Source organism: Aulonocara sp. 'chitande type north' Nkhata Bay, linkage group LG20 (genome assembly GCF_057382095.1).
Source record: "Aulonocara sp. 'chitande type north' Nkhata Bay isolate Kocher_YH1m ecotype deep benthic linkage group LG20, A_spYH_male_GT1.1, whole genome shotgun sequence".
Taxonomy (NCBI): Eukaryota; Metazoa; Chordata; class Actinopteri; order Cichliformes; family Cichlidae; genus Aulonocara; species Aulonocara sp. 'chitande type north' Nkhata Bay.
This window is the reverse complement of record NC_141363.1, coordinates 14,312,260-14,331,481: the sequence shown is the minus strand read 5'-3', so window position 1 is coordinate 14,331,481 and position 19,222 is coordinate 14,312,260. Positions and strand designations below refer to the sequence as shown.

Here is a 19,222-nt window from a genome sequence, read left to right as displayed (position 1 = left end):
GTGGGTAACAGACGTCTCTGAAAACAAGCACTTTTGCAAATATGTGGTGTCTTGATAAACCAAGCAGATATTTGAAGTTTACACAGTTACATTCTCACCTGAAAATATCTTAAAAGTTTATTTTGTGACCCAGAAAGAGTAAGAACAGTAATATCTCAACTAACTAGCTGCCGCCATTGTTGGAAACTTTAATTGGCTGGGCCGCACTATGAATTCTGGGATAGGCTGGGCCACAAAGGATGAACTCGACCCATCCTTCAAATCTTGGGAAATGAAGGACAAATTTGTCAGCTGCATTTGTCAGAGTCTTCGAATTTGGACAGTCTCCGTCGCATCGCTGTAACATAATCGGCCTACAAATGCGGCCTCAGGAGGATGCAGTCCATGAATTTGGACACAGCTACGATACCGGAGATTGCGTCTTCTTCTTTGCGGTTTAACGGCAGCTGGCATCCTTGTTCATGCAGTGCTGCCATCTTCTGTTTCAGTCCATTATTACACTCATAAATCCTACTGACAGAGGCGCCCTGGGGCTGCCCTGGGGCGCCTCTGTCAGTGCGCCCCAGGGCAGCTGTGGCTACAATGTAGCTTGCTGTTGCCTGTGTGTGAATGGGTGAATGACTGAATGTAGTGTAAAGCGCTTTGGGGTCCTTAGGGACTGAGTAAAGCGCTATACAAATGCAGGCCATTTACCATTTACTACTAATTCCTACATCTTTCAGGATCTTACAAAGCTTCAAATGACCCGTCGACTATTAAATTAGTCGTCAACGATTTTGATAGTCGACGTAATTGTGACTAGTCGACTAATCGTGGCAGCCCTAGTTCATAGGTGTGGTTAGTTCATTGGTGATTTACTAAAGCTGTCTTCTAACACAAGCGCAGTTGACCCATTTCAATATCAAGTGCAAAAAAAAATAAAACATGCTTTTTTCTGTGTTAAATATTAGCACCAATATCAGTTTGTGTGCTCGATTTAAACATTCTCCTCCCTGTATTTTGCGTTTTGAGAAAGGAACTCCCTTAAATATGCACATGCAGCAGGAGCAGTCACAAAAATCTGTGAAATTCCACCTCCCTACATGCAATTTTGTCACTGCATCCCTTTGTAAATACCAAGCGTAGCTTCATGTAGTACTTTACAAGTACTTTAAAGCTGCAAATGAAAACACTGCAAATAGTGATGCATGTAAGAAGGAAATTCTCTACTGTGGCCACATCATCTACTTCTTCCAACTCAGATGGAAAAACTCCCAGTTAGCTCTTACAGTATGCTTCATGTTTTCCAGAATTTGGCTGAACATTTAAGTAAAGCCATGTACATTTTACAATTCATCCTGCTACTTCTATCAGCAGTCACATCATCAATAAATGACCAGTGACCCACTTCTACTGTCAGCCATACATATCCATGCTGTAATATTGCCTCGACCATGTTTAACAGATGGTGGTATTCTTTGGATCATTAGCTGTTTCTCTGCTTCTCCATACTTTTCTCTTCCCATCATTCTGCTACAAGCTTATCCTGTTTATCGGCTACAAGTTTGTCTTGTAGCAAGTATCACATAAAGACACCCAAGAGTTATATGGAAAAAAAAATCTTACATCTTTGATGCTTTGTATAAGGCTGGCATCCTTGGTGCCAGTATGAATCTGAAGAAGTGTATTTGTCTTTTTGAGAATTTTTGGGAGTACCTTTTAGGAGATTTTCTTTTGTTGGGAAAGATGACCTACTATGATTTATTATGGTGCAGTTTGTGGATTTTGAAATTTGTCTGAAAAGCTAAAGTTATTTTGAAAAAGTGTAAGGAACTTGTTTGCTGTGGGGTGTCAGAAATGTCTTAAATAAACAGCAGGAACAATATGAATTTAAAATGAATGTGAAATTTCATACAGAAGATATCAGTCACAACATTAAAATCTCACTGTTGCTCTGCCTCATTGGGCATGTACCCTTGCCAGTGTGTCTGACATCAGCAATGTTGGCAGGGGATCCTTTGGGTTCTGTGGATCAGGCTTGTTCAGCCATATAAAGCATGGATGTGGAGAGTTTAAGCTTTTGGATGTGTACCTTGAACTGCTCCTGAGCAGATTTTGTGGGTTGGTAGGGCTTAGAGAAGCCTTAGTTTTGTTGTTATAATCTGTGTGGTTGGACTAAACAATGCTTGGGTTGATATTGATATTGATACTCCAAAAAATTAAAGGATTTTTTTTCAAAATAATCAGATCTCAAAGGGGAAGTGAAAAGATTATGTGGCAGACTAGTCCATGTTTTGATGACTATGCTGCTCAACCCACAAATGCTTTTCCTTGTAAATGTGGAACCATTTAGGAGGATACGATGAGATTTTTCAACAGTATAACATTTATTACCAAAAAGCATTGTTACAACAAACAAATAATCAGCCAAACACAAATTTCCCTCCTTTTTTGGGCCAAGCCTACGTTGTTGCTACTAACTACACATCAATGAGATGTAAGACTTTGTTTCTCACTCCTGCACAGACACACACACATACACAGAGAGCGACAATGATGAGACGGGTCAAAGGAATCCATTATTCAGCTGTTAGGATATTTTTAGAAACACCCCAGTGACTTTGGAATTATTTATTAAGTGCCTGATAATTAAAACATGTACGTTTGGTTGGGAAAGCCAACCAGAAATCTCAGAGAGTGAAAGACACAGAGAAGGAAAGAGTGAGCAAGAGGCAGGGAGACTTTTTCTCGCTACATCTCTCTCTGTCTTACATACACACACAGACACATATACATCTCTTTAAATACATATACATATATATATATATATATATACATATGTAAAAAAACTCGACCACTGCAGCATTTATTTAAATCTACTGTGCATGTGCACACATGCTGCATGGATGCACACAGCCACATTAACTGCAGAAGCAAAAACAAAAAAAGAAAAGAAAGAAAAAATAAATACATAAAAAAAATACATAAAAAAAACACCACACTGCCTCAAGAGAAGAAAAGAGAAAACGTTCTCATTAATCATTCAGCTCTCACACCATCATGTACACATTTACCCGTTGTCTCACACAGTTGCGAGAACAGATGTGTGTGTGTGTGTGTGTGGGGGGGGGGGGCAAGATACACACAAAGCATACCATCAGCACGCACATGCAAATGAATTTGCTGTGTTTTGCTCCCTCGCGTTCTGCCTCTCCTTCCATCACATGCACACACTGTTACGCACTCTTTCTGCTGCTCTCTTGCTTTCCTTCAGAATCCTTGTAAGAACAAAAACGGACAACAAGGAAAAACAGAGAGAAACCGAGAAAACTCAAGCTGCTTCACCAGAAAAACAACTGTGTTCACTGTTTGTACAAGAAGGAAAAAAACAACATTTTCCCTTTCAGAGTCAGGACCAACAACATATGTAGGGTGACGTTACTAGAACTCTAGTACTAACTCTAGTAGGGTCTAGTACCAAAATCATTTGCAGTGCTCGGTGATTCTAACTTGTAGTGACGTCAAAATTGATTGTTCCTGCATCTGTGACAGCCCATGAGATGGAAAGGTCATCATCTGCCTAATTCTGCAAGTCCCCAAGGACTGGATCTCCTCCAGCAGCACATTACATTATGTTCTTGTAAGTATTATATTCACTGTGGATATTATTATCAACACGTGTAGCTGTATTAAGTAGTTGCAACATAATAAGCAATGAAATTCTTCTTCTGCATGACTGGAGTTCAAAACTGCATTTTTCTATTGTAGATGTGGAGAAACTATCAGTGAACCTCAAATTTATAACAGTCTTTCCAAAATAGCTGAGTAAAAAGAGAACGCAATCATATGCAAAGACTAACTTTGAGTGAAAAAAAGCACACACAGCACGATTTCCTTTCAAAATTGTAAACATGTTAAAAAAGAAAAGAAAATGAAATTAAGTTTACATTTTGAACAGTATATTCTTATTTTGCTCTGGAGACCTAACCTTGGTGTACTCCAGCTTTCATCCAGAGTCAGCTGAGATAGGCTCCGCCTCCTCCCTTCTCTGAATTGGACGAGACATTAACAAAATGGATGAATAGATGTTTATTCTCATTGTGAATGTAGATTAATTTGACACAGTTTTTGTTTTTAAAAAGTTGAGCCTGGACATGTTTCCTAACAGTTTTTTCTTATTATAAGAGCAGTTAGAAAAAAGTCTGGAGGAGCTGAATGAATTTCCACTATTAATCTAAGCAGTAAGAGCGAATGAATATTGGAAAATTTAAACCCAATGCAGAAGCACTGCAGTGAGCAGTGAATGTAATTACTCAAGATTATTTATATAAAAGTATATCTCCTATGACCATTTTTTTTAGATTATTTGCACTGTGGTTACTCAGTGGTTCCACATCTATAGATGAGCTTTTCTTCACCCTTCCTCCAAACACCTCTGCTTTTTGCCTCAGTATCTGTTAGACTAATTCTACAGGTCATTTATTTCCATGACATTCAGACTGGAAGCAAAACTATACCCCCACAAGATCTTAACTTTACCACAGAGCCCACACACACACACACACACACACACACACACACACACACACACACACACACACACACACACACACACACACACACACAGAGTTATGCTGAACAGTCCCTGACAGGTTGTTTCTCCCTACACGGCTCCTCCCCTGTGCCACAGCCCATGTCCTGCTTAGTTCTGTTTAATATTGCAACAGCCAAGGTCAGATGTGAAAGAAGGATAGTGGACTGAACTGATGGAGATGGGAGTGAGAAAGGGAGCAGTTGAGCTCTACGATTAACTTGGTACTTTCCTGTTCCTCCACCTCTCATTGCCAGAGGGATGCAGGAAAACAGGAGGAGGGTGGAGTGAGAAGGTAGTTGATGGGTGAAGTGACCTCGCCATCTCTGTGAGAAGTAAACGCTGAAATCCTATTTGAATTTCCTCTGAGGTTCTTAGACTAAATTCATCTTTGTTCAAGTAAGGTGAATTAAAACTAAAGTGCTAGCCATTTTCCCAGGAGCATTTTCCACTGAATTAATCTAAATCCAAGCAAAGGTGTGAGCAGAGAAGCTATTCACAGACCTACAGTGCTTTGGGGAAATCTAGCCCTCCACTTGTTCCTTTGTGTGAAGAAGGAAAAAAACTGCAGTTTAGTCTAGATTCTAAGTGTAAAATGATCCCATTATTCACATTCCCATCCAGGTGTGACACAACTGGGGGAAGATGGGAGGAAAATCACCTATTAGCATGTGGCTGTTGATTCTCTATTGGCCCTAACCCACTTTTGGAGCTTTTGGTTTGGATTGTAAACTGAACATTTCTTTGTTTAAGTGCAGTCCCTGATCAATTATCAATAGGGTCTGTGCAACAAGAAAAGTGGAACTGAGATGCCATTTGGATGTGATTTGTCTCTCTAGAGGAAATTTGGCGATTTGACTTTTTATTATTTGTGATGGTGCATGTTTTCAGACTAGTCTGAAGCATGTGTCGCTGTCAGTAATACTTGTAATTACATCTAAAATTCACCTACATTTTTTAAGCCAACTTTAAATTCTGGTGAGTTAACTGACCAAATATGGAAATATTTTATACCCCACTTCTCCCCTTAGCACCCTGATGAAGCTCAACCCAAGCATCAGAATGATTAGGAGAGGTAATTTAAGTAACTTTGGATGTGGTGTGGCTGTTAGTCCCGGGGGTTGATCTGAGTATTGCAGAAACTGCTGATTCACTGGGATTTTCCCTTGCAACCATCTCAAGGGTTATTTCCAGCAGCTTGTTGAATCTAAATTATTGTGATGTTACCTATTGGGTTGTAGACCTTTTTCACAAACTATGACGAGTGAGGGAAGGGTTTGAATATGAAATCGAGACACTTCAAGCTTCAAAAGGAGCACAGGCCATTGCTGGCTCTCCCAGCGGTCTCGGCTCTGCCTGATTTCCCCACCCGAGCCTCTTTGCTTTGAATTTGCCCTCAGTGATTCTCTAATAGTCTTGTCTTCTGGTCTAGATGTCGTCATACCATCCCAAACCCTTATCCTTGGAGAGAAGTGGTCCAAATTTCTATGGCCTCTGGTAGAAGGTGGCCACACATGCAAACTCCACATAGACAAGCCTCCAGTAGATGATGGATTTGAACCCAGGAAAATCTTGTTTTGAGGCAAAAGTGCTAACCACCACACCACCCTAAAAACCATATATTATTAAATGAACATGATGCTGCATTAGATAAGACCTCAAATCTATGACTGACACCATAAATTAATTAGAAAAGTGTTCACTGAGGTCATAGATCATGTACTGCCACCTGCTGGCGATAGATTACAGAACACACATTTAAGTCCCTGCACTGGTTTGACTTTTCACACCCTGAGACTACATCCATGATTTCTTTAATTTATATATATAGCACATGATTCTTCACTAATTACATATTCTTATTGCATAGTAGTCTTAGTTGGTACATGATAAATAAATTCCTAAACAGAAGCCAATTGAGGCTGTTTCTTTGGCTCGTGTCAATTCTTAATTCTTGATGGCATTGATTCAACACGGTGCTGGAAACATTCTTTAGACATTTTAGTCCATACTCACATGATAGTATCACACACTGTATTGTAGATTAGGCCATAGAGTAAGCTAAAGTTCTTTAAGAAAAAAAAATACAGTCACATTTCTGTAAATACTTAAAGTTCTTGGAATTGTTCTCATACAGCTATGGAGCACTTTTTCAATACTTTGCATTCGGCTGATCAACCACTAGCCTAAATGCTTTTCATGCTAACATTGATGAGCTTTGCAGTGGATGAGGGTTTTGTTGTTCGGCCATCTCTTGAAGCATACAAGACCATCAGCAGGATGTGGACATACTTGATATAGTCAGGATAGTTAATATGCATGATTACATACACAATATAACATAATTAAGTGGGCAAGCTTTGTAATACAGAATTAAGCCCAAAGATAACTGAATAACAAGCTACTGTGACATAGTTTTGCTTCGCGATCCAGGCCCCTGTTTTAGCACAGCAGGATTTTGTGATTCCAGTTGAGTGTACGTAAAAGACAACTCTGGCCTATTTTTAGCTTATAGGTGCCAGTACACACTGTGTCAGCGTGCTCTGCCAAGACTCCCACATCTCAGTGTTTTGAACCATGTTCCAGTTTCTCCTTTTATCTTCAGTTTTACCAATACTTAACCAGTAGGTCCCACTAGTTTCCTGACTGGACTAAACACTTACCCAGAATATAGGACAAAACCGCAGTGAGAAAATCGCTGACCTGTGTAGATGTGTGAATGTGTCTGCAGTTTCAGCTGATGGAAACACGAGGAGATGTTTCTATTTAATCTTCTTGTTCCTATAGCACACTCTAAGTGACCAGCAATATTCTGGCTCAAACTGATACCTTTTGGTTCATTTAGGCCAATCTGAGCCACCAGCGGTTCAGATTGGCTCTTACTGTATTTACTGTGGTACAGTCTGTCACTGTTCTGTGCCAGCAGACCTGCTGCTGCAACCAGCAGGGCAGAGGGGATGATTAAATGATCATTTTCAAGGTGGTGAGTGGCATTCGGCCAGCCTTCTAGATGACTTACATTCGCCACAAATCATATGAGTCCACAGAAAAGATAAAAAAAACCCACTCAGTAACTTTGATCTGTGCTCACAAATTAAAAGCAGAATATCAAAGAGGAAATAAAACTGACATTTTATAACTATATATAACCATATTTTATAATTTTACCATATAAGATTAGCTATCTTATATGGTAAGCAATAAATTCTGGATCTAATCTTCCATCCTTTTTTTATACGACTTACAAAAGTAATGTATTTGGATCATTAGAGAGGGACATACAACCCTTTCGCCATAAAAAAGAACCTTTATGTAGCAAATCTTCAGTTTTTGTTAATTTTGTTCAACAAAGATTTCTAAATCATCAGGACGCCTGAGGGCATTGGATGGTGGACATGAAGGGGCGTTTATCTGTTGTTTCAGTAGACTCAGGACTGCTACATTGATTTGATGCACTTGATTCCTCATACTGCTTAATTCTTATGTACACTGCTCAAAAAATTAAAGGAACACTTTGAAAACACATTGGATGTCAACTAGGGAAAAATCATGCTGCATCTATATACTGATATGAACTGGGTAATGTGTTAGGGGAAAAAAGGATGCCGCATCATTTGATGGAAATGAAAATGATCAACATACAGAGGGCTGAATTCAAAGACACCCCAAACATTAAAGTGATTTTCTGAAAGTGACTTATGTTGACAACATGAGACAATAGATGGAGTCCTGAGGATCTGATCTCCAGATCTGGACCAGGGCATCACTGAGCTCCTGGACAGTCTGAAGTTCAACCCGGTGGTGTCAGATGGAGCGAAACATAATGTCCCAGAAGTATTCTGTTGGATTTAGGTCAGGTGTGTATGGGGACCAGTCAGTGGTATCAGTTCCTTCATTCCTTCATCCTCCAGGAACTGTCTGCATACTCTTGCCAAATGATGAAGTGCACTGTTGTGCACCACCAGGAACCAGGGGAGGATCTGACAATGAGTCCAAGGATTTCATGGGCCTGTGAATAGGGCCCACTAGAGGATGTGGGGTCCTCAGGCCAGCCTCATAAAATCTGTTTCAGATTGTTTGGTCAGTGACATTGACACGAGTGTCCTCCTTGAGGTCATTTTGTAGCTTTGGCAGTGCTCAGCCTGTTCCACCTTGCACGAAGGGGCAGACACTGGTCCTGCTGATGGGTTATGGACCTCCTGGAGGAGGTGGCCTACCTGTTTCAGGTAACTTAGAGCGAATGCTATAGAAATGTGAATTTTGTAGTACTTTGCCTCTGTAATGCAATCTTTTTGTTAATTTATACTTCTGCTTTTTTAGGTCGTTTTTTAGAAATGCCACTGGTGATATTACAAACCCAAACCCTATTAAATGGGAATATTTAATTTTTAAATCATGCGGCCATGTCTTGCAATCAGGAGACAAAGAAAGCAAAAATTCTGAAGCATTAAAAACTTTACACTTTTTCCTAAGTGTTTTTTGCCTCTCTCTAAAACAAGGGTTTGGTAGGGTTAAGATTAGGGTCATCAACAATGATAACTTATATCTCACAGAGTTAAGAAACATAGTTTGAGGTGTTTTTAGGAAAATCAACCAGTCTCATTTCAGTTTATAAAATGTATTTACCCAATCATCTCTAATAAAAACATTTATATCTGCCTCACATTCAGATTTTCTTAATAGCTCCACAAACCTATTTTTTTTTACAATCCCCCGTTCATAACGTAACAGCCACAGAACACAACTTCTGAACTGTAAAAGGAACCACTAAGCGTACACTCATCAGCCACTGTATCGGATACACGTGTTCAACTGTTTATTAATGCAAATTTCTATTTAGACAATCACATGGTAGCGACTCAATGCATTCAGACATGCTGATGACTCGCTGAAGTTCAAATTGAGCACCAGAATGAAGAATGTTTAAAGTGGGTTTAATGTGCCATGTTTGTTGGGACCAGACACGTGGTCTGAGAACTGCAAAACTGCTCATCTGCAGAGATTTTCTCACTCAACCATTTCTAGAGTTTTACAGAAAATGGTCTAAAAGGTAAAATATACAGAGAGCGACAGTTTGTAGGCAAAAATGCACTGTTGGAGTCAGAAATCACACAAGAATGGCCAGACTGCTTCAAGCTGAAGGCAACAGGAACTCAAATAACTAGTAGCTACAACCAAGTATGCAGAAGAGCATCTCTAAATGGATGACATGTTAAACCTTGATGCAGATGGGCTACAGCAGCAGATGACCAACTGGGTGCAGCTGCTGTCAGCTGAGAACAATAACTGAGAGGAGATTCACATCAACCGACAAATCTACAGTAACTGTATGATGCTATGTCTGTGAAGGTTCTCAGTCATCCAGGTCATCCAGTCAAAGGAGCTTGCAAAGAAAAGCGTCTGGAGATTGGGACCCACACCAAGTTTCGCACCTTGGCTCAGGCGATTAGAGGACCATCAGGGGGTCCTTTTGTCCCTCTTTGGGGGGTTACTCCCACTAGGTTTAAATCTGGGACTCCCCACCATTTGACCTTAGAACTGAAGAAGCTTCTAGGATGAGAGGTGAAACGTCTTCAAGCAACTTAAAGAAGTCCAGACGCTTTTCTTTGCAAGCTCCTTTGACTGTATGATGCTATCACATGACTATGGACTAAAATCTCTAAAGAATATTTCCAGCACCATGTTAAATCAAAACCACAAAGAACTGAGTATTAGTGTTTGCTAATTGGTTAGCAGCTGGTCTTTAATCCATCTATTAACAGTATTTGGATGATAAATCTGTAACTGATACTGATGAAACTATGCAAATGTTTAGAAAATAGGCACCCTGTTGGATTAAAATGAACTGACTTGCTATTATAAAGTTGTATCTGAAGAGCACATAAACTGTATTAGATGTATTACACTCCTTGATCTTTCAATTGAGGTGTTTTCAGTAAAATCAAGTACCTATTCATGTTGTCTGCTTCTACAAAAGTGTGAAAGAACAAGTCGTTCTAACAAGCTCATTGGAATTAGATACCACTATTGCAACGAGCAAGTTTATGAGGTTTCTTGTATTATTACAAAGTGGAAACCATAGCAAGTGAGCCATGAATGAGCCAACCACGTGAAGTTACAGAGCAGGGTTGCAGACTGCTGAGTTACATTATTCATATTATCCACGAAAGCTCTGCTGACTCAATAACTGCAGACTTCCAAACATCCTCTGGCATTAACATCAGCACAAAACCTGTGCACCAGGAGCTTCACAGCTTAGCACCTCCTGTAGGTGTGTGTGGCCCAGCACTTTTGTTCATAGAGCTTAAATTCAGGAAAAGGTTGTGGTTTGTTTTAAAATGTCATGACTTAAGAGTAAGGCCACCCTAGCACCACATGTGTGTCACCAGACCACATGTACATGAGACACCAGCAGCTCTGACTGAACAACAGTGTTCACTGATCCGTGATTAAAATTTTACAAGACAACAACTAAGAAAGGCAGATTTCCTTTTACCCACATTCTTATGTAAAACATTAGAATCTTTCCTCATAAAAAGCTCCTTGCTGTTGTTGTGCTTGATTAATTGTGTGCGGGAAAACCGAGGTTCAATTTCTATTAAGCCATACGGGTTTTGATAAAGAAAGCAAAATCTGTACCTCTGCTGTTGTGTCTGATTCCTGCTGATTTCGACACACTCAGCACAACAGAGGACAGAGTGGGCAGATGAGGATGAGGAAAAGAACAATACAGGAGGAAAAAAAGTGCTGATCTCTTTCTCTCTGCTTCCCCGTCATCCTCCCTCCCTCTCATTCAGTATGCTGACTGTTTCTGTACAGAAAACTGACTCCCACGCTATTCTGCCTGGCCTATTTATCACATTGATCAGCTTATAAAGAAATCAGATATACACTGGAGGCTCGCTAGGAGAACTGCTTATATGAGACGGATCATGAATTTTTCTTCTTTTTTTTTTAGCACCCTCTGAGATGCACTGCACCGAGCTCACTTTACTCATTGCTCCAATCTTGCTAACGTGGTCATCTCATCATAAATGTGCTGACAGTTTTTCTTACACAACAGTCACAAACAAAAGAAACAACACAGAATACAAAATTTCTAAGTGTATATTGTTAGCCAAAACACAACAAATGGGAACAAAAATGTGACCCAAAACACAATGAAGGGTCTGTGTTATGTTCGCTAAAACACCACAAATAGTAACAAATTCACGTTAGATAAGAGGCTGTGGTTTCTTTTATTCCTTTCTTTTATTTTGATTTATTTTTTATTCCAGCTTCTCAAATAAGTATTTAATTTAGATTGCCACTGGTCTCTTGTAATCGTGCATCTTTTGTTGTTTGCTCATTTAAAAATCCTTCCATAGGCTAATGGCTAATGCCATTAAATGTCAGGAAACATGCAGTAATGCCTGGAGATGAACCTCTGGTAATCGCAGACATCCTGATCTTCCTTCCAGTGACGGGTGATATTTAAGCGATTCCAAAAAAAGAAAAAAAATCCCTTGTTTCTACTACAGCACCATCTCAGTAAGCATCTACAGTTGTGGCAGCCACACAGATCTAAACTGAACCGTCGAAGCTACGTCTGTTCTTCCACATCCCAAGAAGACAGCAGGAACTCAGTGTGTCCATGTGTTTGGAAAAGCCACCATTTGTCCCTAATCATTTCTAAGTGTAATCTAACAATCTAACCACAAAGAAGGGACAAAGCATCTCTCCCCTGAACACAGTAATCCAATCGACCGGGTATCATCCCTGAAAATAGCAACAGGGCCCGTTATAAGCCCTCAGTCACAGCAATTCACATCTCCGTCGCATCGCACATATCACACCCGACCTCATCATATCCTCTACAAACGGGTGGAGTGAGTGAATGAATGGCATTTGCATTACATCGGCATAAAGCAGTGATCCTGCCGCTTTCCTTACAGATGCTGTGGTGTATCCTCAGAATATCAATGCTTACGTTCTGGGGAGCTCCAGCTGCCTGCCTTATTGCTTCCAGTGCGCTTCGCTAAAATGTATTCCTACTGTCTCCCGGCTGTCATTGCAGGAGTTTAAAAATAAACAAATAAATATATTGGAATAAAATTTGTATTTCACCTCTAATAAGATGCAAAATGAGTCATAGCCTATACACCCCTAAAGACTACACCTTTCACCTTTCTCATTCGAGAAGTCAGGAGATTTTCCCGAGTCTACGGAGGCTTGAGCCGCTGACTCTCAGCACTCTGACCTCACACGTCTCCCTTGTTTTGTAATCGTTTTGAACATTTTCCTATAAGGTTGCATTGTTACGATACCTTCCGTTATCTAAGAGAGCCCAGCGGATTTTAAGTGGCTATCCATTTTTACGTGAACATTATCATTATTATTTTAAAGACCAGAGCCTTGGTGAATCCATCCTTGAACACAGCAACACCAACACCAGTGGTTGCTGCAAATGAAGCAGAAATGCCAGATTGGTTTGGGGGTGTTTTTCACCTGATTACGTTTCTTTGGTTCCCCGCGACTCCAAACACACTTTCCATTCTAAGCGACACATGGCACAAACATTGGGGGGATGCCTACCGCACAGCAGCTGCATCCAGGCGCAGGTCTTGTAAACGGTGGAGGTGTTGCAGAAGAAGAAGAGTGCCATGCAGGCGATGCAGCTGAGGATCAGCACCATGGACAGCAGCACGAACACTGAGGCCGCCTTGAAGGCTCCGGACGGGATGGAGCTGAAGTCGGAGAAGCTGCCCACGCAGGTGAGCTCCCGGCTGGGCGACGGCCCGGTACCCACGCAGTAGTGGAAGAGGCCGAAGTAGCCGGCCTGCGGCGTGTTGACGCTGTCGCCGATCCAGTAGGGCTGGATGAACACCACCACATTGACGATGGCGAAGCAGATGGTGAAGATGGCCCACAGCACCCCGATGGCTCGGGAGTTGCGCATATAATTGTCATGGTAGATCTTGGAGGCTTCTTGGGAAGGCAACATGTTTGGTCGTTTTTTTTCTCCCCTCTCCTTCTTAGATATTTTTTACACCCCCGTCCCGCTTCTTCTTTACACTCTCATATATATATATATATATGTATATATTTTAAAAAGATGTAAAAGATGTAAAAGCCCCCGCACAGCTCGACACACCTCACTATTCAGATAATCTCTTCTCTTCTACACGAAAGCTAATGTTTCCCTCGCTTTGGCTGTTTCTTGGCTGTTAAAAGGGCCTACATAAGCACACGATAAAACCAGACCTGCACATATGTGTGTGATCTTACAAGACTACACATAGTGGGGGGGAAAGAATAATGGGAATGCTACATTGAAGCAATACAAAAATCATAGCCTACCTATACTCCTAATGAATAATTTACTAACACCAGTGATTCAACATTGCTGTCTAAGGCTCGTTTCCTCAGGGCTACACTATAAATGATTAACAATTAAAAAAATCACAATAGGATTTCCCCCCCTTTATTTCACAGTCGCTGGGTGGAGGGGGTTAAAGCTGCTTTTCCATCCTCATCCATCAGTCCAGAGCTGTCTTCATCATGATGTCCTTTTATTACCATCCGTGAGATGAGATGCCTGTAGCGCCAGCGGTGGACCCCCGTTTTTAGCTTCCCAGGGATCCGCGGGGTGCTCCCCTTCCTCTGCTCGCCTCTACTGTCCACGCAGCATGTGGGGGGAGGGAGGGGGGCAAAAAAAATCAACGCGGTGAAACGAAAAAGGGAAAACCAAAAAAAAAAAAAAAAAAAAAAAAAGATGGAGACCAGCCTTTAACACGAGCCCTCTGTCAAATTTCAACAGTCCTTTCTCGTAAATCCGACATCCTCCACCGCCTCGACTCCATTATCATCGTGCTTTTTGTCGCCTTTATCCAGTGTGTCTCAGACCTCTCTCTCTCTCGCTTTCTCCGTCCTCCTCCTCCTCCCGTCTCTCTCTCTCGCTCTCCCTCTCTCTCTGCGCGCCCCCCGAAAGATGCTGATGTTGTACTGATGACAGCGCTGGAGCGCGTTCACGTAAGCGGGCGCAGCAGCAGCATAAGGGGTGGAGAGGCGTGGGGGGCGGATTTGCATCAGAGCGCGTCTCAGCCTTTCTTCACCTTAAATTTGAAATCACACCAACAAATATTCCGGACCCACAGTGACCACCACGATGGTGTCACCCACGGATTCAAACCATTCCAGTTCTATCATGAACGGGCTAATTTGCAAAATCTAAATATGAAATACAGACTTTTTTTCATGTTACATAGAACCCCCCCGTTTTTGTGCTCTTGGGGTGTTTCAGGAGGCAGAGCAGGTCATCTACTAACGGGGAGGTTGTTGGTTCGACCCCTTAGCCTACTGCCAGGGTCTCCGTGTCCACGTATCCTTGGGCAAGATACTGAACCCTTAGTTACTGCCGATGCGTTCACGGTACTGTGTGTGAATGTTAGATAGAAATCAGTTAAACGTAGAACAACAAGTGTTTGGGTGAAAGAGGCATGCTGTTTAAAAAGAAAAGCTCTATATAAGATACATCTCTCAAATGCATGCATGGCAATACTAGCTATGCATATTTGAAAAGCTTGTAGTAGATTGATGTTTGTTTGTTGGTTTTATTATTTATTGTTTTGTTAGTTTTTGTCTGTTAATCTGCTGTTTTTTGGTCTGTTCTATCTGACTAACCAGCTAGAAATGTGAACTCTAGCATTTTAACCCGTTTGAGTGTTATCAGGCAATTGGTAAGGCCAAGTAGTGACACATACATGGGAGTGAGAACAACTATAAACTGTACCTAAAAGATGGACACAACAACCTTGCTGTCACCCACTGGTTTCTAGACTGTTTCCTTTTTTAAAACTTCAGCATTAGCCTTTAAGCAGCCATCAAAAACTGTGATGTTGATTTATTCATTTATTCATTGAGACAGAAGTGTTGGAAAGGGTGGAATACTAAGCACAGTCGGTTAGCATCTGTAAATGGTAAGGATATAACACACAGATTGAAATATGTGCTAATTATTGCTAAATAACCGATCAATAAAATATCGATTTTACAGAACTGTATTATAAACATCTTGGAGGGTTTGAACCACATAGCAAGCCATCAGCGACTACTTCGCTAGCCTCAGCAGTATGCAAATGGGGTAATGGAAAAAACAGGATTTAAAAAAACATGATTTTAATACTTTTAACTTGGGCATTTTAGCAGGGAGTCTATGGGGACTGACTCGCTTTGGGAGCCAGCCTCAAGTGAACTCCAGGGAACTGCTGCGTTTTTCAGAGCCAGGAGTTGCTGCTTCATAACAACTGATAAAAGGCACATAATGAACTATTTCAGTAAGAACTGAAGCAAAGTTTGATTAGTGTCTCTGAAAGAAATCTATTTTAGCTTTAGGGAACTATAAATTATGAAAAAAAAGGCATTTCATCAAGATGGTGATGAAATGTCTGCGAATGCACCAGACTACCATAAAACATCTGGCAAACTAAATAACTCTCTTCCTCTAATCGCACATGTAGTGATCATCCTAAGAGACGTAACAAATTATCACTGCCATATATCTCCACATAAGAAAGCACAATATTGCTCCTGCACAACAGAATCACCCACATTAACAGTCATTCGTTGCATTTTCTTTATTCAGGCTTCTGGCTTCTCCAGAGCCAGATGTTGCCTTAACTATTGAAGCCTTCATTCTCTGTCCATAAAAAGCTCCGTTATTCACCGGGAGGGGGGGGGGGGGGGGGGGGGGGGTGCATCTACCCTCAAGATTTCACATTCATATAAAACTAGGCCAAGACAGAGGTCTGTGAGATCATGCTTTAGAGGAGGGAGCAGACAAAGACTGTTGCATACAGTGACTGGTGTTAAGGCCAGAATAAAGCCTTCAAGGAAGTTGCATTTGAATTAGCATAGCGTTATAAAATAAACCCACAAAGAGAAACCCGGAGAAACAAAAGTGCATTGCTTCATGTTTAGGCATGGCTTATAATTTTCATAGCAACTGGATTACCAGTGCACCCGGTTCATCCTTCCTTTCAACATCTTCTGGCTGCACTTTATGCTCAGAACACACATAGCACATCTGGATGCTGTCTAAACAAACATGTATTTTTGCCCCGTGCTTCCACAGCACAACACTGACTGTCTTTCTTCATCCTGAGGCCTCCTGTCATCTGTTAGCAGCAGCGGGGAGTTGACAAGCTGTGTGTGTTTGTGCGTGTGTGCGCCACTAGCATGTGTGCTTGTGTGCTAACACTGGCAGAGTGAGTGCAAAAGGTGCAGTGTAACTACTGAAGTGAGGACATGTGAGTGGAAGGAAATAGACTTGTACACAGATAGGGGATGCCTCTTGAGGAATGAGAGGAGTTTTCATGGAGGGCAGCAGAGGGTTTGTGAATTTTGCGTCTGAATCTTTGTAAGGCTGCGTGTGTGTCGGCCTCACACAGCAGTAAAACACCACTGTAGAAGAAGAAGACCAACTTCTATCTTTATCTGTGTTTTTGCTATATCTTGTAACAATATCATTATAACTATGCATAACGCATCACCAAAGATATCTTTAACACAGAGCTCTTTCATCCGTGCCTCCATGTCATTGTGCAGTACTCCATCACAGCACATGATCTTGTATTAGGGTGCCATCTGTTGCAATTATAGTGAAGTGCAAGTGGGCAATGTAAAAGTAAGTCCAAATGCATGTCAGTGCATGGCTTAATTTTTTAATTAATTCATTAATTTATTGAGTAAATGACAAAGTTGAAGGAAGTAAGAAAATGTCTGTAGCTAAATGTTTTACTTACTTGTTAACGTCTCACTCAGCTGCAAGAGTTTAATTTCTTTGTGTTTTCTTAACACAAAGCCTGCAGATCTGTAAGCAGTCGAGCTCCTCTCTTCTTTCTAGATATGTCCAGCAATAACAAAGTAACAGAGTCACTAGCACGACGACTCCATAAAATGCTGCCAAGTACATTTAAATATATCAATGGTAAATGGCCTGTATTTGTATAAAGCACTTTACACATCCAGTCATCCACTCATTCACACACTGGTGATGGCAAGCTACATTGTAGCCACCCTGGGGCGCACTGACAGAGGCGAGGCTGCCCAGCCCTCTGACCACCACCAGTAGGCAACGGGTGAAGTGTCTTGCCCAAGGACACAATGACCGAGACTGTCTGAGCCGGGGCTCGAACCGGCAACCTTCCGATTACAAGACGACCTGCCAACTCTTGAGCCACGATTGCCCCGTGAAGTCTTTCACATATCTCATTCTGGTCCCCCACACTTCATCTATTTCTTTTTATGGCCTCTGATTGTGGACTTGTCATGGTCTTCTTTTTCTTTCCGTTGTCTATGTGTGTGTGTGTTTATAATTCTGCTTGTGCGTTTTGGAATTGGAGCCTTGTCCCGGCTCGTGCACTTCTCCTGCCTGCGTACCTGGAAGCGGTTCAATAATCACTCACCTGTGTGCAATCTGATGATTACTCACCCACTACCTAAGGCTAAAGAGTTCCCTCAGCTGCTGCCAGATTGTTTCACTGACTGTGGTGGTGTTATTTGGCTCCTCGTGTAGTATGTTTTTTTTTTTGTTGTTGTTTTTTTGACTAACCTGAATATGTTCTGCACAGATGCTTCCAGACATCATGGGTCTGCAGAGATACACCTGTCTGCAAGAAAAGGAAACCTGCTGAGAAAGAGTTAAGGAGAGGAAGAGACGTGAGAAGGAAAGCTGTCCATCTGCTTGCCCAGAAAGAAGACATTCAAACAGTTCTCTTGTTGCAGTTCAGTGTTTATTGCCTGTGTGTAAAAACATCTGTTGAACATTTATTCTTGGTTTCTGCTTTCAAGCCCAAATCTTGTTCATTTCATGGCAGTACTCTACTTATTACTGCTAACCGTCAGTACAGCATTCATATAATGAGAGGGACTTCTTCACATATAAATTATTGTATGAGTTCCACAGGTTTCTGTACCTGGACAATCACTTAATACACATGCTTCTTGTAAGAAATGTTATTAGAATACATAATATACATTTTCATTTTTATCCATATGGCACAAATCAATGAAACTACAGGTATGTCTTGAACACACAAAAACACAAAACTGCAGTTACTGTACTCTACCCTAAAGGGCTTAGAAACATGATGTTCTGAATGGCCTTTACCCTTGACGGAAAGGACAGGTTCTTCAGCGTGCACATTAAATAAATATGCAGGACGTCTTTCTTTGAGCTGCACCACATCACTAAAATTAGAAACATCCTGTCTGAGAGCAATGTTGAAAAGCTAATCCATACATTTATTAATTCTAGCCTGGACTATTGTAATTCATTATTGTCAGGTTGCTCTAAAAGCTCCTTGAAAAGCGTTCCTCTGATCCAGTGCTGCGATGAGAATACTGACAGGTGAAACAGAGAGAAAGAGATCATTTCTCCCATATTAGCTTCTCTTTACTGCGACCCCATCAAGTCCCTAATTGCATATAAAATTCTTTTCACATATAAAATCTTTAATAATCAGGTCCCATAGTACCAGATCATCCTAACACAGAACTTACTTTCTCTCAGTCAGCAGGCTTACTTTTGGTTCTTAGGGTTTGACAAGTTAGCAACAGCTATAAACTCTCTGTCCATCACATCACTTTCCTGCTTTGGACCTACTTTAAACT

General features: G+C 41.1%; 1 protein-coding gene across 1 annotated transcript in view; it reads right to left on the bottom strand.

The window, feature by feature from the left end:
* The window catches only part of LOC147305304 (LHFPL tetraspan subfamily member 4 protein-like), a 37,931-nt gene extending 23,437 nt beyond the window's left edge, over window positions 1-14,494 (bottom strand). Inside the window, exon 1 of the mRNA XM_086277294.1 lies at window positions 13,145-14,494. Within this exon, the coding sequence (XP_086133420.1) occupies window positions 13,145-13,553 (409 nt within the window). The 5' untranslated portion in view covers window positions 13,554-14,494. The remainder of the gene's footprint in view (window positions 1-13,144) is intronic.
* Between the last annotated feature and the right edge of the window lie 4,728 nt (window positions 14,495-19,222).